Source organism: Elaeis guineensis, chromosome 1 (genome assembly GCF_000442705.2).
Source record: "Elaeis guineensis isolate ETL-2024a chromosome 1, EG11, whole genome shotgun sequence".
NCBI classification, from domain to species: domain Eukaryota; kingdom Viridiplantae; phylum Streptophyta; class Magnoliopsida; order Arecales; family Arecaceae; genus Elaeis; species Elaeis guineensis.
In genome coordinates this window covers 8870119-8895478 of record NC_025993.2, presented here as the reverse complement: position 1 = coordinate 8895478, position 25360 = coordinate 8870119, and the positions used below count along the sequence as shown (strand labels likewise).

Sequence of the window (25360 nt, the reverse complement as noted above, 5' to 3'; positions counted from 1 at the left end):
GAGGAGGCCGATCATGGGATTTGGTATCTACCACCCATTCATCGAGGTCGTGGTCATCATCTTCCTTTTCTAATTTTCTCACTCTTTTCCCCTGCTATGCACCAAAGGACGATGCCCCTCATCAGATCCAGTCACGGACCTACTTCATCTGGGCATCCATAAAGGTATGACTCTGTTAGACCTCGACGGCCAACCGATGAGGCTGTGGAGGAGCGATGGAGCGGCCTGTCTTAAGGTCAAGCTCGAAGCGCTCCCCCGTTCTCCTTGTCACTCTCACCGCCGTCCACTCTAAAATGCTAAAAAAGAGGAGAGAGAAAGAGGCAAGGTTTTAGAAAATAGAGGGACGGAGAGGAGGAGGAGGAGGTCTTTGAGGGTGTGAAAGAGCTGGAGATGCTTTTCTTCCTCCCCCGGCTCCCGCCGTTCTGCTTGATGATCGTGGACTCATCCAACGATGCATCCCGATTTTCGATGGCAGCAACCTTCGATTTAGGAGCCATCCACCCAACCCTCGAGCCCGACGGCGGCACTCCAACTATTGAGAACTGCCACATCTTTGATATCGGCACCTGCGACACCAGTGAAGGTGGATCAATGCTACAAATCTGAAACCCTCCTTGATCCACTCCTGCATCGTCTGAAATTCTCCTTTATCCGAACATTCGAAGGTGATTAAAATGAATGAGTTTGCTTGGAGTGGAGATCAAGTAAGAAACCCTAGATTCATGAATAGAAGACGTGTAATCCAAATTCAGAGAAACATCCAGATATCCAAGAGGATGGTGAAAACCCTACTTGTACCTTTTCGATGGAATAAGGGTGGAGTAGTTCTTAAAGCGATCAGGGAAGCGTGGAGCAAGGCCGGATCCTCATCTCAGTTACGAAATTTTTCAATGGAGGACATATTGTTTAAAATCAAAAACCCCAATCGAACCAAAGAAACACTCCTCTCCCCGTGCGACTGTTATTTCCTCTTCGCCACTTCGAATTCAAAGTGCAATGATTTTTTTTTTTTTTTTTGGCAATTGCTCTCTCCCATTGTATCAAAGCTTACGTGTCAAATGGAGATTCTCTATTGAGAAGCCTTATTTTAAATATATATATTAGATATATGATTGAAAATTGGGACCTTCTCCGGCTCTTTCTTAGAAATTTTTAGCACTCTTGTTCTATATCCTTTCTACTAGAAATTTTATATTCTCTATTATATTTCCTTCCCATTAGAAATTTTCTACTCTCTCTCTCTATATGCACTGCCTCATTGTCTTCTGTTATAGAAATTTTTTATTTTTTATTTTCATTCTCTATTCCTTTTTCTTCTCTATTAGAAATTTTTTTCCATTGTTTGGTTCTTTCCATCCAAAACACAATGAGGTTAGCATGGTTTTTCTCCTGCGGAGGGTGCCCCTTTCACCCTCATCTTATCCTCGGGAGGTTGAGCAAGTCTTTTGGCATATTTGAGATCTCATCGAAGATATACATCTTTTAAAAACTTCTCTTTATACTTATATTGGAGAAGCAAATATGGTCGCTAAACATGGGATAACAAGCTATCACAGGATGATGACCATAATTTAAACATATTAACTTGTACTTTAACTCTTCTATTTGGATGCAAATCGGCTGGTCATCATTCCAATTTTACATCCACAAGGTGTGTAACTGTTGGGCTAAAAAAAAATTGTTCGCGGCCGGTCGTGCTAGTGCATATGTACGACATTTGGTACACCATGCGTCCTTTCAGGCCACGTAAGCTAAGTCCTCCAGTCTTCTACAGGAACGCATCCATACACGAACACGCGGAGAATCCTCTCGCCAGTGGTGCGGCGATGTTTTCAACATAATCCTAACGTAGGCTACGCTGTTTCTTCCTCTTGGCCCCCCGCACGCTCTCTCCCCTCTCGATCTTGACCCGAAGAGGCCAAAGGGGCGAAGCTTCGCCAGACCGCCTCGTCTCCGATCGCTGAGATCCGGCCGCGGCGATGATCGCTACGCCAGATCCCTCGCTCTCGCGCCGCCGTCTCCTCGCCGCTGCAACCGCGGCGTCCGCCTCCGAGTCCGACCACAAGGTACGCATCTGCTGCCTCCCCAGCTCCAAGGGTTCTGCTGGACCCTTGACCGTAGATTGATGAATTGGAAGTGCTATTTTGAGAATATTGTTTGGATTTTCTTGGAGATCTCCTCTCGAGCTTGTCCTTTACTTGAGCTGCGTGGATCTCTGTGTTGAGTTAGATCCGTGGTGTTCTGATTTATGAGTGGGAATTTTTTCTATTTTCTGGAGTGTCTCGGTCCGTGGTTCTGAGAGTTAACTTCCTGGAGTGGCTCGGTCCGTTGTCCCCGAGAGTTAATATCGGAATTTTATAGTTGGATCTCGAAAGAGCCTTTCTTTTCGATTCTCGATGTGGGAAGTCCGCTCCTTTTGCTCCTACTATTCGATAATGGACAAATAGATTCCATTTTTTTGTTCTAATTTGGGATCATTTTTGTACTATGCTTTTTTTTTTCCTCCTTTTTTTCTTTGAAATATCCGTTCAAGTTCTTTTTTACGGTGATTGATTCTTCATATATGCCTCCTCAATATTTGATAATCAGGGAAAATGGAGTGATGGTAATTAGCAGAACTTGGATCTGCGTGGAGGTTGTGGAAAGAAGCAAACTGAAGAAATAAGGGTAGTGATTTTAGGAAGAATTTGAAGGAATCGATGTAGAAGAAAGATTCAGTGAGTGCTCAGGTCGATGGAATCTGACTTATTGATCGTGAAGGCAGTGGTGTGAGCGATGAAGGGCATCCTTGATTTGGACTGGGACCTTGTTGAAAACTGACTTCCTTCTTCTTGACATCAATGAGGTTGTTAGAGTAAGAAAATGGGAGGTTGGTGGTGACGTGGTGTTATCTTCGATTGCTTTTTATGAAGCCACACCACTTTTCCTCTTATTTCACAAATAGGAAGTTAGAGATAAAAATTAGGATACCAAAGGAGGAGGATTCATCATAATAAACACAAAAGTTCTCCTTCAATTGTTTCTAGTCGAGCTTCTCGATCTGTCATTATGCCTTGAGAAGTAGAAAGAATTACAATTTTCATTCCACCTAAAATCTTAGGAGTTCATTGATAGTTGGAATAAATTCGTAAACCGGGTCGGTTGATACACTTTAGAATGGTTCTATATATTCCTTTCCTAGTCTTTTCTATGTCATAGGGTTGAAATCAAGACATATTTGTTATTTTCCTGATGTTTCCAAACATCTTCAGTAAAACCTTTTCGTAGAAATATTTTAACAATGTTTTCAGTGATATTAATAGATCTATTCAAACTATTTTTTTTTTTTTAATTCATGTTAGCATTTATTATTAGAAGTTATTATATTGGTAGTAGTGTCCTTACCCAACTATAATTTTTTTGTGCCTCCTAATTTTGATATAATCAACATGTTTCCTTTTTTTCTTTGTTTTTTTTTTTTGAATTATTAAATTTTAAAAAGTATATGCATAATGTCAATTGGTTAGTTGATACGGTAACAGAGCTTAGGTTGTTGGAAATCATTTAGTTTGAATCTCTTCTAGGTTATTTATTTAGTTGATCATCCTTGGCAAGGATTCAAATCCATGGGACTAGTTCGTTCGACTTTTTCATGGAACAGAACACATAATGTCCAACATTCTAGATGGTGGATGTCCTATCCCATCTCGATCCTTGTACCATTTCAATCTCATCCCAGCGCTTAGGATGTTGCCCTATCCCAACACTTGGGATGGGGCACTCCCTGCCATCGCACTGAAACTTAAATCTTTGATCCTCAATGATGTTTATCATGATTTTGTCTATCATCTTGACTCATTTCTTTGCTAATTTGGTTATCCCTCCCTCATGTGGTTTGGTCTGCCCCCTTTTTTTTGGGGGGGCAGGGGGTGGCATGCATGAAGCCTAATATACATTCTTGGCCTATTCCCTATCAGCTTACGCATCTGAGATCAATTGGTTAATTAACAATGAGTTCCCCATTTTTTTCTCTTCATTTCCCTCCTTGTTTGAGGTTTGAAAGCCATCATTTTGCATGGAGAATAGGTTGCTAAGAAACACAAGTACTTCAAATTGCATGTCACATCATGTGGAATATGTAATGGATGGATGCTTGTGAGATATTTATTTTAAGTATTCTACTTTTAAGATTAAAGAAATCTCCAAATGCTTCCTATATGTAATTGGAATATCTTATGAATATCTTTTAGGATGAAAGGGCAGGCTTTTTCTTAATAATCAGTGTTGATCTATTCATGGGTGAATGAATAATTTGAGAGTTTGTGTTGTTGATGTTGTTTATAGCATGGACTGTGCTCTATGGATTTGAATGATGAATAACTGATGTAACTGAGGATGTTGATGTTATTGAATGGATATGAACTATGTTATCATGACAGTGCATTATGTTTCATGGTTCTTTTTTCTTTTTTATGTATATGATCGCAACAAACATATTAATTTATTGCCATATTACGATAGTGTTATATCTTGTCTTTTTCAAGGTTTTCTGCTGTATTAGCTTCTCCTGACATGTTCTACCCTTCTTTACATCTGGGTGCATGCTGCATAGCTACTTAGGAGGAAAAGAGTAGTAGGATAGGAGGAGAAATAGCTGATGTAGGCAGAGGAAGTGAAAGAGGGGTTGAGGGAGAACATGAGGGTGGAGGGAAGCAGAATTGAGTAGGTGCAAAGGAGGTAGAGGAAGTGAAAGAGGGGTTGAGGGAGAACATGAGGGTAGAGGGAAGCAGAATTGAGTAGGGGCAAAGGAGGTACAGGAGGTGAGCAGGTCAAGGATACCGTATGATACCCAACTCATGTTTTGTTGGCCACCCTGTGTACTGTCTAGGTTGCATAGTTAGGTTGCCTTAGGCCGATGTGGATGCTTAGGGTGATTCTGATTAGCAAATCTGCCTAAGCCCTATATGGGATAGCCAAGGGACCATATATGCTTATGTGGCTGCATGTGGCATCATGGACTGCTTTTAGAACCTTTAATTCTTATTTATTCTTGTTTCCTACGTGTCATCATGTGCTACAAGCAGTGCTGCTCAGTGGTTTATATAACTTATGTCAGTGAAGTGCTTGAATATATGTCAAAGATCTTGAAAGAGGAGTGATCTAAGCTTGCATGGATGACAGTCGTGACAAAGGGTTGGAGAAATTTAGAACACCAAAAGTTGGGGAAAGGCTTAGCAGCAGTTGATAGGGTTATGTTCTAAGGCACGTAGGTTCCTTTTTTCTTCCATGGTATAAGGAAGAAATCTTGCATGAGGTAAAAAAATATCCAATTCGTTGGTAAGGTGGCTCCAGCTTGAAATGGAATTGATCTCTTTCAAAAGCAAATGGTTGGATGGACTTGGAGCCACAACAATTGAAAAAGAATAAAAAGAGAAAGATTCAGAGGTTTTCTTATCAAGAAAGTGTACTAGTCATCATTGAATCACTTGATTATTGACATATGTAGAATCTTTGGAAAATTTCCATTTTTTTTACATGTCTTACTAAATTCATGGGGCTTTTTTATTTCCATATTTGTATTAGCATCATAAAAGTAATGATATTTTTTTGAAGGAGCTGGTGATTTCATTAAATTTATAGATATTTTATTGCTAGTATTCTTATGACCTATCGGGCATCAATAATGGATTTTTTGATTCTTCGCAGTTTCTTTCTTCATCATCAGCATGCAGTTGCTTTAGAGAAGGTTTCCATGAGGAAAATGTGATTTTCTGTTCATGTAACAGCTTTATATATATTAGTAGCTGGCTTCTGTTGTGAATATTTTTACTTTTTTAGTTGAAAAAAGTGAACACAATCGAGCTATTCATATCTCAACATAGCAGCCTATTGTGCCTCATAAGTTTAGATGGATCATGACTGTCAATTAGACATCACTTTTGCATATAGCAGTTGTATTGTCTAGTAAATCATTGATTTCCAGCAAGCCTTTCCTCTCCATGAATGACCTCAACTCATCCTTCTACAAAGAGCAGAACTATACATCTGAATGCCTCAGTGTCTCATCTCTCTCATCTATGTGAATTTGATTCCTTTGATGGTAACTATTACTTTTTTTTTTTCCAAAAAAACAGAAACTTTAATCATATAGACTTCTATCAAAGTTTCTCTTCACTTCATTTTTAAATAAAAATGGGCGGCCAAATGCAGGATGTTCCCGCCATTTCTAGGGTTTGGGGAGGATCAGATTATCTAGCCTTCGCCCTGCATGCTACGAGGCTGTTTTGGTGTTTCATAATGGAGCAACCTTATAGTTGCGCCAACGCTAGATCTCTTACTTCAGTTTTTAAATACTAATGCTAAATTTTCAATGAATTATACTTAAGGCTGGTATTAGGCTCGAGCCAGAGGTCCATCTTGTCGGACTGACTTTGGGTGGGGTTTTGGTCTGGGCCCGACTAATTTTGGCTTGAGTTTGGGCTAAGAAGTAGAGCCGCTTTTTTGGGTTGGGTTTGGGTGTACCATCAGCCCGTTCAAGGTCTGCAAGGTCAGCCCAATTAAGGTCCTCCCTAATCCTCCACCACATGTTGAATTGCTAAGGCTTGAGAGAGAGGAAGAGCCTTGGCAAGGTGGAGGCTGCAGGCGCAGTAGCAGAGGTTTGCGATGGTGAGGGTAGTCTTTGCAGGTCTCTTCTGGGACGACAACAGTTATCCAAAGTCTTGATGGAGGTGTGTGGGTGGTGCGGCTCTGGGCAGTGATGTGCTAAGCGAAGGAGGACCATTACCCCCAAGCCCGATCTTGAAGTGAATGAGGTGGACGGACTTGTGCTCTTCATCATCAGATCTGACGGCAGTAGCGTCGAGGGCGTCAAGGAGGATCTGGTTGGCAGTGAAGCTAGTGAACTAGAGCATAAGGGAGGATTGGGGATTAGGGAAGGTGAGGGCCGGAGACCGTGGTCGTTGTCATAGTCGGAGAGCCAGTAAGTCCGGCCAAAATCATCCATCGGAGAGATGGGAGAAATGGGATAGAGGGAAATGGGTTAAGGTCCCTTTAGTTTTTCTTTTTTATCTTTTAAGGGACAGAGATTAATGAAGGAGAATATGATTTAGCTGGTCCAATCAGATTTGGGCCAGGCTTGGGCTGGACTCGGGCCTATGATTTTCAAAAACTTTCGGCCCTAAGCCCGGCCGAAAGCCAAAAAAAAAAAAAAAACCGGTCTCGGGCTGGACTTGGGCTTCGGATTTTCAAAAACTTTCGGGTCTAAGCCCGGCCTGAAGCCTGAAAAATTTTCGGACCGGGCTTAGGTAGGGATATGGCTTGGCCTAGCCCGGCCCAATTCCAGCCCTAACTATACTTTCACTACATGCCTATGTTGTACAAAATTATGGGCAAAATTTCCTTTCAGCAGCTTTTGTGGTGCAATCTATTTTGATTGGCATTTTTCTCCATTATTATGATAACATGGGGCTTCTACCATTACTTGAATACATTTTTTTTCCATTTTTTTTCTTGATATTTTCTTTCATAGGATAGGCATCCTATGCTTTTTTCCCAGCATGGTTTAATTGAAAAATGGATTTGTATGCAGTATCAAGTTGATGATCCTGTAACTCTCTGGGTAAACAAGGTTGGGCCATATAATAATCCTCAAGAGACATATAATTATTACAGCCTTCCATTTTGCCAGCCATCAGGGAATCCTGCCCATAAGTGGGGAGGACTCGGCGAGGTTCTGGGTGGTAATGAACTCATTGACAGCCAGATTGAGATAAAGTTTCAACGTATGCTCTTCTATCTGTTACAAATTCTTTTTTTTACTTGAAATTAGAAGCATGTTAAAGAAATGGTGAACATACTTTAGTCTTATTTAATGTTAGTCTGCGAATTTCTTTTGTTTTGCCAGGAAATGTTGACAAGCGCTTTATTTGTCGGCTTGAACTTGATGCTGCGAAGGTAAAGCAGTTCAAGGATGCAATACAGAGCTCGTATTGGTTTGAATTCTTCATGGGTACATCTCTAACTTTTACATGCATTTTCTTTCTTTGGTGTGTAACTAAAATGAGTCTTCCTTTCAATGCCTGATGGTTGTCTGTCATAGCCTTTTGGTTGTATGCTGACTCTTTCCCCTGTTTCTGTTCTGTCTGCACTACCAACATGATGGCTCAGATGATTTGCCTCTGTGGGGTAAATATCTCTCACATTTTTTTCCTCTAAAAACTAAAATTTCTTGATCTCATGTCTTATGCGATGGTGCACTTATATTCAGGCTATGTTGGGGAGATTGACAAAAAGAATGAAAATAAGCTCTATCTTTTTACTCACAGCAATATTCTTGTACAATACAATGGTGAGCGGGTATGAAATCTTTCAAATCTTTATGGATTTCTAGTATATTGTTTTATCATAACCTTGTACGCTTCTAACATTGTCTTCTTGTTGCAGATTATTCATGTCAATCTTACCCAAGAGTCTCCTAAACTTGTGGAAGTTGGGAAAACTTTGGACATGACATACTCAGTCAAATGGATGCAGACTGATGTAACATTTGCACGCCGTTTTGATGTTTACTTGGACCATCCTTTCTTTGAGCACCAGGTACTGTTTCCTGTTGGGTTCTTGGCCTATTTTATGTGACCAACAGCCTTTTTAGTGTGCTGTATGCTAAGCTGTCTTGCTTGCACACCATGTATGACAAGTAACTCCATCCATTGGTTTTTCAGATGGTAATTAGTAACTTATTAGGTTTTGATCTGTTCTTTGATTTTCTTTAATGTCATATATTCAACTTGGCTTTAGATGCTTTGTGTTATCCAACTGTTGCATAGTCTCTACCAGTAAAAGGATTGCAGCTTACTAGATTTTGATGTTTGTTTTCAATTTTGCAGATTCACTGGTTTTCCATTTTCAATTCTTTTATGATGGTTATTTTCCTCACCGGCCTTGTATCAATGATTTTGATGCGAACTCTTAGAAAAGACTATGCAAAATATGCTCATGAAGATGATGATCTGGAGAGTCTGGTGACTATTTGATTGCTTTTAGTTCCCTTGGTGCTTCTTCTATATGTATATCTATTTGATGGCTTTATTGAGGTTTCCATTTTTTGTTAATTCATTTGTTTTCATCCTTTCCAGGAGAGAGATGTGAATGAAGAATCTGGATGGAAGCTTGTTCATGGTGATGTCTTCCGCCCCCCTCGCAATTTAGTTCTTCTTTCAGCTGTTGTTGGTACTGGTGCTCAGCTGGCATTGCTTGTTCTCTTGGTAATTTTGTTGGCCATCATTGGAATGCTGTACATAGGGTATGTTCTATTATTGCTGCTTGAAATATTTAGTCTTTTGCTCATTTAATTGTTATGTTGTAACTCATGAGGTTATAACATTCTCAATTATTTTTTATGATTCTACATCTTCTCATATAAAAAGAATCTTGTGTTATTTTAAACATACAAGCAATTGATGAATTTGTTTTTCTGTTATAGACAGAAATTTAAGTGTCTTGTTTCAAATAAGTGGCAACCTTTACATGACTTTGTGTTAGAAATTCGAATAGGGTGCATGTGTATATTTCAAAACTCTTTTTGATTGCAGTGGAAAAACAAACGGGTTAAACCCTTTAACCCCATATATATTAGATCTTATCTAATCCTATCCAAGCCTAGGAGAAAAGACATACATATGATCTGAAAATTAAAATAAGTATGGGATCAGATCTTAATACTTTAGCACGGGTAGAAATTCACCGCTACTGATGATCTTACGTTCAAGGTTCTCGAGCTGCACACGTGTCCGGTTTCTACGGATATCTATTGGGATCAATCTCGAACCGATCTTCTCGTAGTAGATTCTTCTTCTTCAAGTAGAATCTCAGCTTTAGAACCTCGATCAACTCCTTGATCTAGACCATGAAATCAACTCTTTGATCTGTAGCCTTCTTCTCCTTGTTCTTCACTCTGGAAGAAGATCACCTCCACCTTTGGTGTGTAGAAGAGTGGGATGCCCAATCCTTGGGCGTGGGAAAGAGAAGAGGGAGGAGGGGAGGCGTGGAGAAAGGAGAGGGAGAGTTTTGTTTCACAAAATTCAACTATCTTGAAACTCTAAAAGACCTTCTCTTTATATAGGCTCTACCTTGACTCAAAAGAAGAATCCAATTAACTTAAAAAGGTACATCCTTATTTCATAAGAATACTCTACCTTTTTAATCTGATTTTTTTCAATAAAATCAGACTTAATTGGCATACCTTTAGACAGGTATATGGGGTGCCCCATCTTACATAGGGCAGGTAGTTGGGGTGCCCCCTTAGGGTTTTCTGACATACGAGAGGGGACGTGGCCCCTCTCTCTCTCTCCTCCATGCCAAGCCACAAGATGGGGCGGACCCCTCTTGCATTATCCTTGGGATTAGTGCCCTATGGTCCTGCCAAAAGGGGAGGTAGGCGCCACCCATTCTTTCCAACTATTCCTTACACCATTTAGAAATAATTAGGAGATAATGTAGAGATAATGAGGAGATAATTCATGCCAACTCATTGACATAATCCAATCTTCTTGGGCTCACAATTAAGAGCCCAATTAAACCCAAATGGATTTAGGTTAGGTTCAAGGCTATGGACTTGATCCTATTGAAGTTTCGAGGAGAATTAGATTTAACCATGTGCTAGCATGGTTCTATTAAATCCTAATTCAATTAGAACTTCATAAGTTCAATTGGCAAATTCGAGATTAAATTTCTTAATGTGTGACCCCATAGGTTCCATTCTATCTGATAGTGAGATATATTGTGATCTCCATCACAATATCATCGAAACTCTTTTCGATAGATTGGAACATTTTCAATTCCACCCTTCGAGGGTTATCGATCATCAAAATGATGCTCGATGAGTTTCATAATCCACCAGTGATATCTAGCAGTATGTAGTGACAATCCAATAGAACGAAAGTATGAACTTCTAAGTGCAGTTATTGTATGATTCAGTCTTTTTATCGTGAGTCCCAACTTGACGGAGGTTATGAAAAACTCGTTAGATCCCATTGTCAGTCATATGCATGATTGGCTCAACTCGAGTTCATATGTGAATCTCGTGAAAATTTTTTTTTGGTATTCACACTTGCTTTGGTCAAAGAATTTTTGAACTCAGTCTCGCGAATCGCATAGGACTTTTTCTTTTCTACTAAGGTCGATAGATTCCATCTAGGTGCATTTTACTCCAAACAGCGAATCTGAACCTACTGAAGTCAATATACACATTAAGGATCCAAATGGCTAGGGATCAAGAAAATATGCAGTCAAACTCAATAGCATCGCTGCGAATAGTCAATGACATCGTTGGTCAAAGGACTACTCACACCACTGCAGCATCGAGAATATCACTGACGAGTGAGTAGACATCCATATGGTTTCTCATATTGGTCATGCTCAGTGCAAGTTGTTTTCTAACAACCACCCGCACCCTCACCCCAGTGTCCCTACACTGCTGACCCGAGATTCATCTACCCACAAGGGAGGTGGACTGCACCGATCTCGAATGGATTGATCACTGTCCTCCATGACGATCTTTTGATCGGGAGCATTTAGAAATTAACCACTAATTAATGTAAGTCTCAAATTCTTAACACTTTAAGAATATACAAAAATTATCTTTGTTAATTTTTATGATAAATCATAGACACAAACATGATTGGAATGAAAAAGTCTTTTATTGATAATAAAAAGTTACAAGTACAAGTTTAAGTCTTGGAATTATAAAATACGTCAGCCAATAATTGGTTTCTAAGGCACAAATCTAACAAACTCCCACTTGACCTAAAGTCAATTGATTATATACCTAAGATCTATCTTCTCAAGGTGAGCTTCGATCTTCTGTTGATTGAGAGGCTTGGTCAGCGGATCCATCATGTTCAGCGCAAAGTCGACTCTCTGCACCTCGACAAACTTTGTCTCGAGGTATTCACGTATGATGTGAAACCGCCGCTCTATATGCTTGGACTTCTGGTGAGATCTGGGCTCCTTAGCGACGGCTATGGCGCCGTTGTTGCAGTGCAGTGCAATGGCATCTGATGGCATCACACCCAGCTCTGCAACGAACTTCTTGAACCAAAAGGCTTTTTTAGCAGCTTCAGAGGCGACGATGTACTCGGCTTCCATGATCGAATCTGCAATGATCGGTTGTTTGAAATTCTTTCAGCTAATCGTACCATCATTATACAAGAAGATATACACCGATGTAGACTTTCTATCGTTGACATCAGTCATAAAATCTGAATCGGTGTATCCCTCTATTTTTAGCTTTGATTCTCCATCAAAGACCAACAACAAATCCTTAGTCTTTCTCAAGTATTTAAGGATATTTTTAACAGCAATCTAGTGTTCTTCACCTAGATTCACCTGATATCTACTTGTGACACTCACGGTAAGGGCTATATCAGGTCGTGTACATAACATGGCATACATGAGGCTCCCTATTGCCGAAGCATAAGGGATCTTACTCATGCATTGGATCTCCTCAGGTGTGTCAGGACACATCTTCTTGGAGAGATGAATGCTATGTCTAAGAGGTAAAAGATCCTTCTTGGAGTTTTCCATGCTGAATCTCTTCAGCACCTCTATGTACATTCGCTGTGAGAGTTCTATCATTTTCTTAGATCTATCCCAATAAATTTTTATATCAAGAATGTAGGAAGCTTCTCTTAGTTCTTTTATGGTGAATTTTTTCGACAACCATACTTTGATCGATGTCAGTATGAAAATATCATTTTCAATCAAGAGGATGTCATCCACGTATAATATGAAGAATGTGACAGCACTCCTACTGACTTTTTTGTACACACGGCTTTTCGTTTTTGATGAAATCGAACATTTTGATCACATCATTAAAGCGAGTGTTTCAACTTCGAGATGCTTGTTTGAGTCTATATATGGATCTTTGCAGTTTGCAGACCTCGTGATCACTATCACTGGATGTGAAACTCAAAGGTTGCTCCATATACATATCTTCCTCAAGATATCTATTTAAAAAGGCAGTTTTCACATTCATTTGTTAAATATCATAATCATGAAAGGCTGCTATCGCAAGCAGAGTACGGATGGATTTCAGTATAGCCACGGGCGAAAAGATTTCATGATAGTCAATGCTTTCGCGTTGACTATAACTTTTCGCAACTAGTTTTGCTTTATAGATCTCTATCTTACCATCCGATCCAATTTTTCTTTTGTAAATCTATTTACACCCAATATGTACAATACCTTCAGGTGGATCTACTAAGGACCAAATCTGGTTGGAATGCATAGAGTCAATTTCTGACTTCATCATTTTCATCCATTTCTCGGAGTTTATATCTAACATTGCCTCATCGTAGGTCTTGAGATCATTCCTAATGTCTCTATCTCCCACAAAGAATGCTTCCTCTAAATTCTCTGTAAGAATACCTAAGTACTTTTCAGGAGGATGGGAGACCCTACTTGATCTATGAGGTGGAGGTGTCACATCTACTGGCTCATTATTGGGTTCAGATTCTTGGACTCGATGCTCTTCAGAGATTTTCTTTGAGCTTAATCTTTCTCTCACTGTCTCCATCTTGGATAAACTCTTTTTCTAAGAAGACGGCATGACGGCTCACAATCACATTGTGATCCTCAGAAAGATAGAAATAGTATCCCATTGTTTTCTTATGATACCCTATAAAGCGAGCCCTAAGGATCTAGCCTCTAATTTGTTCGCCTGTTGTCGTTTGACATGGATCGGATATCTTCAAATCTTGAGATAACCAAGAGTTGGCTTCTTACCATGCCATAACTCATATGGTATGGTAGGAACAAATTTAAAGGGAATCCGATTCAAAAGATAAATCGCAGAAAGCAATGCATGTCCTCAGAGAAAGACAGGAAGGTCTGTGAAGCTCATTATGGACTGGATCATATCTAATACGGTCCAATTCCTCTTTTCGGATACTCCGTTGAGATGAGGTGTCCTTGAAGGTGTCCACTATGAGACTGCCATTATCTTTGAGATAGATCCAAAATTTTTCACTGAGGTATTCTCCTCCTCGATCTGATCGAAAAATTTTTATGGGTTTTCCGATCTGTTTTCTACTTCATGTTTGAACTCTATGAACTTTTCAAAGACTTCAGACTTTCGGTGCATTAAATACACAAACTCATACGGTGAATAATCATCGGTAAAAGTTATGAAGTAGACATAGCCATCCTTGGCTTGTACATCGAATGGACCACACACATCAGTGTGTACCAGGATTAATATCTTAGTGGTCCTTTCTCCTTGTCCCACAAAGGGCAATTTGGCCATTTTTCTTGAAGATATGATTCACAAATTAGATAAGACTTGAAAGTCAATGGTCCGAGAAGATTATCTTTCTCCAGTTTGTTGAGTCTGTCCTCTCCAATATGGCCTAGCCTAAGGTGCCACAAATATTTTTGGCTAATCCAATCTCTAAGTCTCTTAGATCCTATGGTATTCACAATTTGCTCGTTAATATTTACACTTGCATCCATATGCAAATGATAAAGACCGTCAATGAAGAAAGCACGTGCAATAATTTTATTTCTGAAATAAATTGAACACATATCTTTATTGAAATAAAAATTATAATTATTCTATGCTAGCATAGAAATGAAAATCAAATTCCTATTGGCTACAGGTACATAATAGTAGTCTTTAAGAATTAACCAAGTCCTAATGATAATCACAGAGGATATGTCTCGACGGCCACAGCAGCAATTCTTGCTTTATTGTCGATCCGGAGAGTGATATCGTCTTCCCTCAGCCTGCTCACTTCTTCAAGATTCTGCATAAAAGTGCACAAATGAGCACTTGATTTAGAATCTAGAATCCAACTAGAAGAAGATGAAATCGTTAGATTAGTTTCAATAATGAGTATATCAGACGTACCTTCAGAAGGCCCATCTTTCTTCCTACTTTTGACAGTCGCCAGCTAGGCCGGACAGTTCCTCCTCCAGTGGCCTTCGACGTTGCAATGGAAACACTTCCCTTATCATCGGTCTTCTTCGGAACCTGCTTCTTAGGCTTGACCTCGTTCTTTTACTTTTTCGCAGGTTTTTGCTTCTTCTTGAAAGAAGACTTTCTTTTAGAAGAAGTCCATTCCACAGTCAGAACTATATCCCTTTAACTCTTCAAGGTGCTCTCTGCTGTTACCAGCATATTTAATAACTCGGGCAAAGTGCTATCGATTTTATTCATATGGTAGTTCATGATGAACTACCCATACAAATCAGTAAGAGACTGGAGAATCAGATCCATCTGCAATTTCTTGTCCATGTTCGTACCGAGCTTCTGAAGCTCCTCGATGTCCTTGATCATTGTCAAATAATGATCATTGACGGACTGTCCATCACGCATCTTCATTCTGAAAAATCTCCGAGAGACCTCAAAGTGAGCTGTGCGACTTTGCTCACCATACAACTCTTGCAGGTGAGTCAGCATCTCTTTGGCAGTCCTTATGTCTTTATGCTGGTGCTGAAGATCATTGGACATGGACGCTAAAATGTAACATTGTCTTGTTATCTTCGTCCATCCACTTCTCAAGTGCAACTCATTGATCAGGGGATGGACGAGCAGGTAACATAGGCGCATCTTGATCAAAGATATGGATGAGTTTTTCGAAGCTGAGAACTGTTCTCAGATTTTGGAGTGTCTTTATAGTTAGTACCGGTCAACCTATTCGTATCGAGGATATGAGCTAAAGGGTTGGAACTCGACATAGTTATCTACAGAGAGAACAGTTTTTAGTTAGATGTTTGTACTTATAAAATTGTTTGTTTTAGAAATTTTAAAAACAAACAAAAGCTCTCACTATTTTCTCGAATCTTTCACACTCGGATGGAGAAATGAAAATTTATACGCAATTGATTTCAAATGGGTACTGCGGTCCCATTAATCTATACACACCTCACCTAACAGTTATTGGTGAGTACAGACCAACAAATGGACAACACTTTGTCCATTGCTTCACTAAACAAGATGCAGTGGGCTTGGTCTTTAAGTCCTGTGGCCTCACTTAACAGTTATTGACACATTTTTTAGTTAAGTCGGATCCTGATTCACCAGCGGGCGCAAAGCCGTCATTGGGACCCTCACGTAACAGTTATTGGGCTCAACCCCTTCTCTATCCTGAGATATCAAATGTCAATAGAGTGGTTGTACCTTTTCGATGCAACCAAACCACTGTAACCAGCTGAGAACGATCAACGCCAGGAAGGCACCTGCATCTCTGCAACGATGGAAGACTTCTAGACTTAATATTTAATGAGGAGATTTAGGTTTAGGTCTCTTCTAAATCAGCAGATTTGACATCCGACTGATTAAATTCAGGTCAGCACATCAACATGTCTAACCAGCCTAATCGGCATGGGTGAACTCGAGTCAACAAGTAACCTAGCATGAAATCGAATTTCTCAAAATGGCCAGGTAAGTTAAAATGAGTAGGGATCCTTCTGTTGCTTTCCTTAGACACCAATCAAAATTGGTCAGATCAAACAACGGAACCAATTAAATAATCATCATCTAAATACTTGCTTTGGACATCAAATTGGTCAATTAGAATCGATCAGATTAACCTATTGAAATGGGTCCGAACCACTGAGCCAAATTCGATCTTGAATCAATCAACTCACATCAAAATGTGAATCGATGCGACCAACTACAGCTAAACTCGACTTTGAGCTCTTTTGATCTAATCCCAATCAGCCATCGATTAGGTTTAATCAACTGTTCAAAATCGACAACGGATTCCATCATGATCTAATCAATTTGACCCTAATCGTAGTTTGATCATTAGACTTAATTTGTTCAACCCATACCCACATTCAACAATATAATTTCAGATCCAAAAATAATTTTTTAGATTATGTTTCACTGCATGCATTAGTGACTTATAATCTTGAAATTATTTCAGATCTAAACCTAATGTCATATATCAAATATACGTAGTTTCAGATCTAAATTAAACATGCATTACATATACATCAAATTTCAGATCTAAATTAAACATGCATTACATATACATCAAATTTCAGATCTAAAACTAAAATTATACATATCAAATATATGTAAAACTAGATCTAAAATAATGATTAAAATATTTTGAAAATATCTTTTCAAAAATCGGTTCGCATTAAACTGGGACAATCTTTTTAGTATAAGGGATAAACCCTATACCAGGACCACCTTATACCAGTTTGATGTGAACTTTTAATCATTCTAATTTCAGATCTAAAACAAAAATTAGACATATTATATATGCAAATTTTCAGATCTAAAAGATTGATTTAATTGCTTTGAAAATAGTTTTCAAAATCGATCAATCTTGTGCTAAGACAACCTTTACAATATAGGAGGTAAATTCTATATCAGGACAACCTTATATCAGCACAAAATCAATTTTAAATCACCAAAACTTTCAGATCTAAGATAAAAATCAGATCATATGTGTCTTTAAAAACCAGTGGCTCTGATACCACTGTTAAAAATTCGAGTAAGGTGCATGTTTATATTTCAAAACTCTTTTTGATTGCAGCGGAAAAATAAACGGGTTAAATCCTTTAACCCTATATACATACTAGATCTTATCTAATCCTACCGAAGTCCAAGAGAAAAGACATCCATGTGATCTAGAAATTAAAATAAGTATGAGATCAGATCTCAATACCTTAGTGCGGATAGAAATTCATCGCTACCGATGATCTTACGTTCAAGGTCCTCGAGCTGCACACGTGTTCGGCCTCTACGGATATCTATCGGGATCAATCTCAAACTGATCTTCTCATAGTAGATTCTTCTTTTCCAAATAGAATCTCAGCCTTAGAATCTCGATCAACTCTTTGATCTAGACTGTGGAATCAATCCTTGATCTGCAGCCTTCTTCTCCTTGTTCTTCACTCTGAAAGATCACCTCCACCTTTGGTGTGTAGAAGAGTGGGACGTCCAACCCTTGGGCGTGGGAAAGAGAAGAGGGAGGAGGAGAGGCATGGAGAAGGGAGAGGGAGAGTTTTGTTTCACAAAATTCAACTAACTTGAAATCCTAAGAGACCTCTTTATGTAGGCTCTACCTTGACTCAAAAGAGGAATCTAATTAACTTAAAAAGGTACATCCTTATCTCATAAGAATACTCTACCTTTTTAATCTGATTTTTTTCAATAAAATCAGACTTAATTGGCATGTAATCAGCCCCTTTAGGCAGGTATATGGGGCGCCCCATCTCACATAGGGCAGGTAGTTGGGGCGCCAACCTTTGGCGCCCCTTTAGGGTTTTCTGACATATGAGAGGGGGCGTGGCACGCCCCCTCTCTCTCTCCTCCATGCCAAGTCACAAGATGGGACGGACCCCTCTTGCATTATCCTTGGGATTGGTGCCCTATGGTCTTGCCAAAAGGAGAGGTAGGTGCCACCCATTCTATCCAACTATTCCTTACACCACTTAGAGATAATTAGAAGATAATGTAGAGATAATGAGGAGATAGTTCATGCCAGCTCATTGACATAATCCAATCCTCTTGGGCTCACAATTAAGAGCCCAATTAAACCCAAATGGATTTAGGTTAGGTTCAAGATTATGGATTTGATCCAATCGAAGTCTCCAGAAGAATTAAGTTTAACCATGTGCTAGCATGGTTCTATTAAACCCAATAAGATTTTAATAAACCCTAACCCAATTAGAACTTCATAAGTTCAATTAGCAAATTTGAGATTAAATTCCTTAATATGTGACCTCATAGGTTCCATTCTATCTGGTAGTGAGATATATTGTGATCTCCATCACAATATCATTGAAATTCTTTTCGATGGATTGGAATATTTTCAATTCTATCCTTCGAGGATCATCGATCATTAAGATGACGCCCGATGAGTCCACAATCCATTAGTGACATCTAGCAGTATGTAGTGACAATCCAGTAGAACGAAAGTATGAACCCCTAGGTGCAGTTATCGTATGATTCAGTTCTTTTATCGCGAGTCCCGATTTGACGGAGGTCATGAAGAACTCGTCCGATCCCATTGTCAGTCATATGCATGATTGGCTTAACTCGAGTTCATATGTGAATCCCGTGAAAATTCTTTTTCAGTATTCATACTTGCCTTGGCTAAAGACTTTTTGAACTCAGTCTCGCGAATCGCATAGGACTTCTCGTTTTCTACCAAAGTCGATAAATTTCATCTAGGTGCATCCTACTCCAAACAGCGAATTTGAACCTATTGAAGCCAACATACACAGCAAGGACCTGAATGGCTAAGGATCAAGGGAACGTGCAGTCAAACTCAGTAGTTTCGCTGCGAATAGCCAATGACACCGCAGGTCAAAGGACCACTCACATCATTGCAGCATCGAGAAGACCACTGACGAGCGAGTAGACATCCATATAGTTTTTTGTGTTGGTCACGCTCAGTGCCAGTTGTTTTCTAGCAACCACCCGCACCCTCACCCCAGTGTCCGTATACTGCAGACTGGAGACTCATTTGTCCACAAGAGAGGTGGACTGTGCATTGATCTCGAATGGATTGATCACTATCCTCCGTGACGATTCTTTGATCGGGAGCATTTAGAAATTAACTATTAATTAATGTATGTCTCAAATTCTTAACACTTTAAGAATATACAAAAATTATCTTTGTTAATTTTTAGGATAAATCATGGACACAAACATGATTGGAATGAAAAAGTCCTTTATTGATAATAAAAAGTTACAAATACAAGTTTAAGTCCTAAAATTACAAAATGCATCGGCCAACAATTGGTTTCTAGGGCACAAATCTAACACTTTGAAGAATGCAATTATGGTTTTAGTATTTTTACTTTTTGTTGATCTTTTTGTAACATGCTGCTAGTTTGCTTCGTTATTGTTGTTGTTAGTGTTTTAAGATGGCTGTGTATCTGGCTGCATATGCAGATGTGTTCCCCTGATTGCACTTCATTGCTTATACGTAGCTAGGTCATCATATAGGTTGAAAGGTGGTCCGGTTACTGGCATGTAGGCTTAGCATTTTGTGTCACATGTATGGTTGGCTCTTATTTCAGCTTGTGCAGATGGAGATGGTCCAAGCTGATTGTAAGATTTGATGTGGGTTTCAGGCATGCCAGATATGACTACTATTAATAATGCTGTTATTTTTATGAAGTTATAACTATTGCTATTACGTGTTTAGTGCTTAGTACTAGGCACTACTTGTTAGATGTTATTTTTATTTAATGCTATTGTTTGTCCAAAAAATTATTCCCATAATTCATTGTATTTGATGTAGTTTCTTTATTTTTAAGTAATTAAAAAATGTGCACGTGAGGCCTACTTACTGCATATGCAATATGCACTATCCAGTCCCTTGACCTGTTGCATACTGCAGTTGTGTTTTAGAACACATTATTGATATTTTTTCTGAAAGAAGGTGACTCCGTCTTGAATTTTTCTGGAGATGAGACATATATATATATATATATATATATATATATATATATATATATATATATATATATATATATATATATATAGCTGATAAGGGATACATATATCAAGCTAAGGATTATGCTAATCTAGTTCATGTGAAAAAAATGATACTATTTATGGCAGGTGATTATGAGGATGGCTCACAAAAGGTGCTTTTGAGAAACATGGATTGTGCAACCAGAATGTAATGGATGCGGTTGTGAGATTTTCTTTTCTTTTGCCTTCACAATATACGAAAAGACACCATTCAAGGGTTCACAATATACGAAAAGACACCATTCAAGGGTTTAGGTATTGTAAGTGTCGATGTCTATTTGTGTGTGTTGCTTGAAAAAGAACAAAGTATTTAGCTTTTGGATTGATGGATTCTGTGTAGATTTTCTAGGTGAAGGTTGACTCCCGGAATGATTCTTTTTCCTTTTGTTTGAGGCATATGAACTTTTTTCGCTTCTAGGAAAGAACCTACTAGCTATAGAAATGATGGAAGTAGACAGACTCGCTTGTGCTGGTCAAATTAATAATCAGAGGTTCGATTCTGGAAGTAGGAGATAGGATGGTAAAATTTGTTTGTTCTTCAAGTATATCTCCTTTTGGACAGCAATATGCAATTAGAAGCAGTTCCTTTAGGAGTTGGGAGGACAGTATTCGATTCTTGACCATCATTGCCTTTTTCTGAAGTGTGAGTTGCGAGTTGCTGTTAAAAAAAGATTCCATTCAGAGACAGATGGCCAGGTCAAGTTTATCTTTCCTGAGTCAAAGAAACTTCATTTCAAGATGAGTGTGGAATCTCCTTCAGTTCTTTATTTAATTATGCTTAGTAACATATTTAAACATGACATCATGGTATGTTAATATCCTGCTGTTAGTTGAAAAAAAAAATGCAGTCGACAAAGGGCATACTATTGTTGCTTGTAACAAACGAAGTCATTTGTATTTGATGGAGAAACAAAGGTGATTACTGTCTCGCATGATTGTGGAATGGAATGGTAAGGATGTTTCTGTAAATAAATCACCTCAATGAGTCAAGATTCCAATGGAACAGAGGAGGTCGTGTTTTCTCAACTATAGTCAATACTTACGAACAAGTATGAGAGGATTTCAACCGGGCAAATGATTAGCTGAGTTTTTTACCATTTTTTAATTCTTGATGGGCAGCTAATAAAGTTCATTATTTCCAAATAAATGTGCCATAAGTTTGTTAGATTGGTCTGGAAACCCAAACTTAAATAGTCCCCAAAATTGAATTTTTAGTTAATGATATGGACTTGCTGTAGATATTTTGTATTAGGTATAGATTCAAAAGATGAAATCTACGCAGACTTGCCTTAGAAAGATTGTCTTTCTCCTTGTTGGAAAGATGATTCCCTCTAAATTATGAAATTTAAGCTTGTGTGATCAGGGAGTATTTGTATGTCAACCAAATGGACCACTTTTCAGAATAGTGGTTTTATCAGCTCCAAAATGTCTCCATGTATCAGACATATTATACATCAGCATTCAATCAAAGTACTACTTGTGTTTTCACATGTAAGCATGTTTGTGTCCCATTACATGCTTTGCGTCAATCAAAATATTATACATGCTATTCAAGGTTCTGTGATGGTTTGCTATAGTGAGGAACCAACCAGGATGTGACCATTTGTTGGTGACTTTTAACTGATTGATAGACATGTGGATAGACATGTGGAGATGAGATTTTTGAAATGAAAGAAAAAAAAATGAAGTCAGTCGCATTCTCTTTCTTCAGAGGTTATGATATGCTTTTAGAATATGAAAAAAGAAAAAAATCATGTGTCCTCAATTAGTTAATGAAACCCCATGATCTTTTTACTCTGGTACTGGAAGCTAAATTTTGTGGCAGCCTAAGAACAAGAAACAGCAGACTAGTTCCATGTGATGGTGTTAGTTATGAAGCACAACTCTAAAAGAATGCTTCACAATGAAATGACAGTGATTCCACAGCAAGCTGTACCAAACATCAAGGGTGTAAACAGGGAGGTCGACTTTCAACATTTTGGAGCTGATAAAACCACTATTCTGAAAAGTGTGGTTCATTTGGTTGCGTATACAAATACTCCCTGAATACACAAGCTTAAATTTCATAATTGAGAAAGGAGATCTCTATCCTCTGATTTGCCTTTAAGGTTTTATTGCAGGTCTCCAGTTTGTCTAGAGATGTGTTGCCCAAAACTTAGTACACTTTAGATGGTCCAGTTCCCGTTTGTTTCTGGTCCTTGAAACTTTCTCAAACTTTTATTGATAATACCATCCTTGAGCCCAACTCCATATGGATGAGACAATGCCTTTTGTTTAAAATCAAGAATGTATGACAGATCCCTTAGCTCAATCATCTCATACATCTAACATCCTGCAAGAAGATCTTTATTAATTTCCTTTTACCTTCACATTTTGTACTATTCTTTTAGTTTTGCTATGCTCTTCGATTAGCAGCAGTGTAAGTGTTTCAGTATTGAAAATATTTTTATTTGGTTCATTATTGTTGCTTCACAAGTTACCAATCATTTGTATATGTGACCCAGGCGTGGAGCTATTGTCACGACGTTCATAGTTTGCTATGCTCTTACTTCATTCATTTCAGGCTATGTGAGTGGAGGACTCTACTCCCGGAGTGGAGGTATAGATCTCAGCAAACTTCTTGTTTCTAGTTCTGAGTGCAACACACAGCAGTTGATGTTTGTCATGTTCTTTTACCTGTCTTATACAATGATGTGCAGATGATGAGATGAAATTTAGGTGCTGACTCTTCTTAATTATTATTGTTTGTCACTTAAATGCATATTTTGATGTTTTGACAGGTAAAAACTGGATAAAGTCAATGATTCTCACAGCATCATTGTTCCCTTTTATGTGCTTTGGAATTGGCATCGTACTCAACACAATTGCTATCTTCTACCGGTCACTAGCGGCTATCCCCTTTGGAACAATGGTGGTTGTGTTCATAATTTGGGCCTTTATCTCCTTTCCTCTGGCACTTTTAGGTACTGTTGTTGGTAGAAACTGGAGTGGTTCTCCAAACAATCCATGCCGTGTGAAGACCATTCCTCGCCCCATCCCTGAAAAGAAATGGTATCTCACACCCACTGTTGTCTCACTCATGGGTGGTCTGCTTCCTTTCGGTAGCATATTCATCGAGATGTACTTTGTCTTCACTTCCTTCTGGAATTACAAGGTAAACCATAGAAAATTGAAGTTGTTTTAGTTGTACTTGTACCCTTGTCCTAAGGTTTCTGTTCTATTCTTTTTTTTTATTCAACGTATGAGTTACTTAAATGAAGTTTATCTAGATTTGCTGATAATAAACTTCTAAAATTGTTCTTTTTTTTTTTTCCACTTGCTTTCCTGGCATGACAGCTTTTTTAATATATTACTCTTTCTACCAAATGATGATATTAGATTACATTACTTGACCTGCATCTGTCAATTGGTTGGTGGGTGCCTGATTAAGCCTCCTTTTTGCTGATCCTCCTTGGCAGGTGTACTATGTCTATGGTTTCATGTTACTGGTTTTCCTGATCCTTATTATTGTCACCGTATGTGTCACAATAGTGGGCACATATTTCTTGCTGAATGCTGAGAACTATCATTGGCAGTGGACTTCGTTCTTCTCAGCTGCTTCCACAGCTGTTTACGTATATCTCTACTCTGTGTATTACTATCATGTTAAGACCAAGATGTCAGGCTTTTTCCAGACCAGCTTCTATTTTGGCTACACCCTGATGTTCTGTTTGGGCTTAGGAATACTATGTGGTGAGATTTATAACTCCAATATTTGGTGGGAGATTTGACCTTTCCAATTACATTTCCTAGTGCTGCTTTATTAACAGGCAATTCTGGGAACATTTCAGGTGCCGTGGGGTATCTTGGCTCCAACATGTTTGTCAGAAGGATCTACAGAAACATCAAATGTGATTAGCAAAACCCTGGATCTGGAGACTTAGGATTGCATGCTGGAAGTCATCGTGGATGAAGCAGCCTCTTTGGCAAAACGTGGATTGCTGATAGAAATTGATGATGCGTTGAAAATTTCATGGAAGGGTCCTACGTTTGTTTTCTTTGAATTTTTCCTCTTGTTATCCATCTAATTTCTGGACATGTCACGCTCTTCAATTTTTATTCTACTGGCTGTTGGTGACAGCCATCATATACTTATTTTAGTACAGGTGTAGCGTTATAATCTTGTAGAAATTACACTCAAGCGTGATAGTCTATACTTTTGTTTTGGGGGATTTGGTTTCAAGCTGGGCCATGTCACCCTCAAAAAATAAATATACATGCACTTATAATGCAGCTATCCTTTGTGTCTGTCAACCTCATCCAAGGGTGTTTTCGGTTGCGGAAGCAGAGCGAAAAGTCGGAGTGTGGGTGCAAGGGTGGGTTAATTTTTTTTTTTAATAATTTTTTTTTAATTTCAAAAATATCTCCTCTCCCAACTTATTTTTAAAACTACTGTCCGTCTCGAAATTGTTGGTTCAATCGATGATTTGACAGCCACCTCGGCAGTGACATGGTCGGGGTGAAATCACCGGATCAATAGACGATTTTTTTTTTTTTTTTTTTTTTTTTGAGAGGGGGCCGGGGTGTGGCTGGGGTTGGGGTGTACGGTTGGAGATGGCACGGACGGCGCGGGGGATTGTGGGGTGTGTGCGGTTGGAGATGGCACGGGCGGTGTGGGGGGCCAGGGGGTGTACAGTCGTGGGAGGGCAGAGGGGGTTGGGGTGCGCAGCCGGGAGAGAGCGGAGGGCAGAGGTTAAAATAAAAAATATTAATTTTAAAATAAATTTTTAAAATTTTTAAAAATTTTTAATTTTAACAAATAATTATGATCTTTTTAATAATAATAAAAAAATATTAATTTTAAAATAAATTTATAAATAATAAGAAAATATTATT

General features: G+C 38.7%; 1 protein-coding gene across 1 annotated transcript; it reads left to right on the top strand.

The window, feature by feature from the left end:
* The first annotated feature begins 1979 nt into the window (after positions 1-1979).
* Positions 1980-24761, top strand: LOC140853699 (transmembrane 9 superfamily member 1-like). The gene is made up of 12 exons (XM_073248539.1): positions 1980-2066; positions 7568-7760; positions 7883-7987; positions 8146-8163; positions 8246-8334; positions 8422-8574; positions 8865-8999; positions 9114-9280; positions 22990-23084; positions 23266-23639; positions 23944-24217; positions 24316-24761. The coding sequence occupies exons 1-12, from the start codon at positions 1980-1982 to the stop codon at positions 24381-24383; spliced, it is 1758 nt and encodes a 585-aa protein (XP_073104640.1). The 3' UTR covers positions 24384-24761.
* Positions 24762-25360: the final 599 nt, after the last annotated feature.

Bases quoted from the DNA above. Each gene is read 5' to 3' on its own strand.
- LOC140853699 (XM_073248539.1), top strand. From the start codon at position 1,980: ATGATCGCTACGCCAGATCCCTCGCTCTCGCGCCGCCGTCTCCTCGCC. The intron at 8,575-8,864 runs GTACTGTTTCCT...TCAATTTTGCAG, and splicing joins ATCCTTTCTTTGAGCACCAG to ATTCACTGGTTTTCCATTTT. The intron at 9,000-9,113 runs GTGACTATTTGA...CATCCTTTCCAG, and splicing joins ATGATGATCTGGAGAGTCTG to GAGAGAGATGTGAATGAAGA.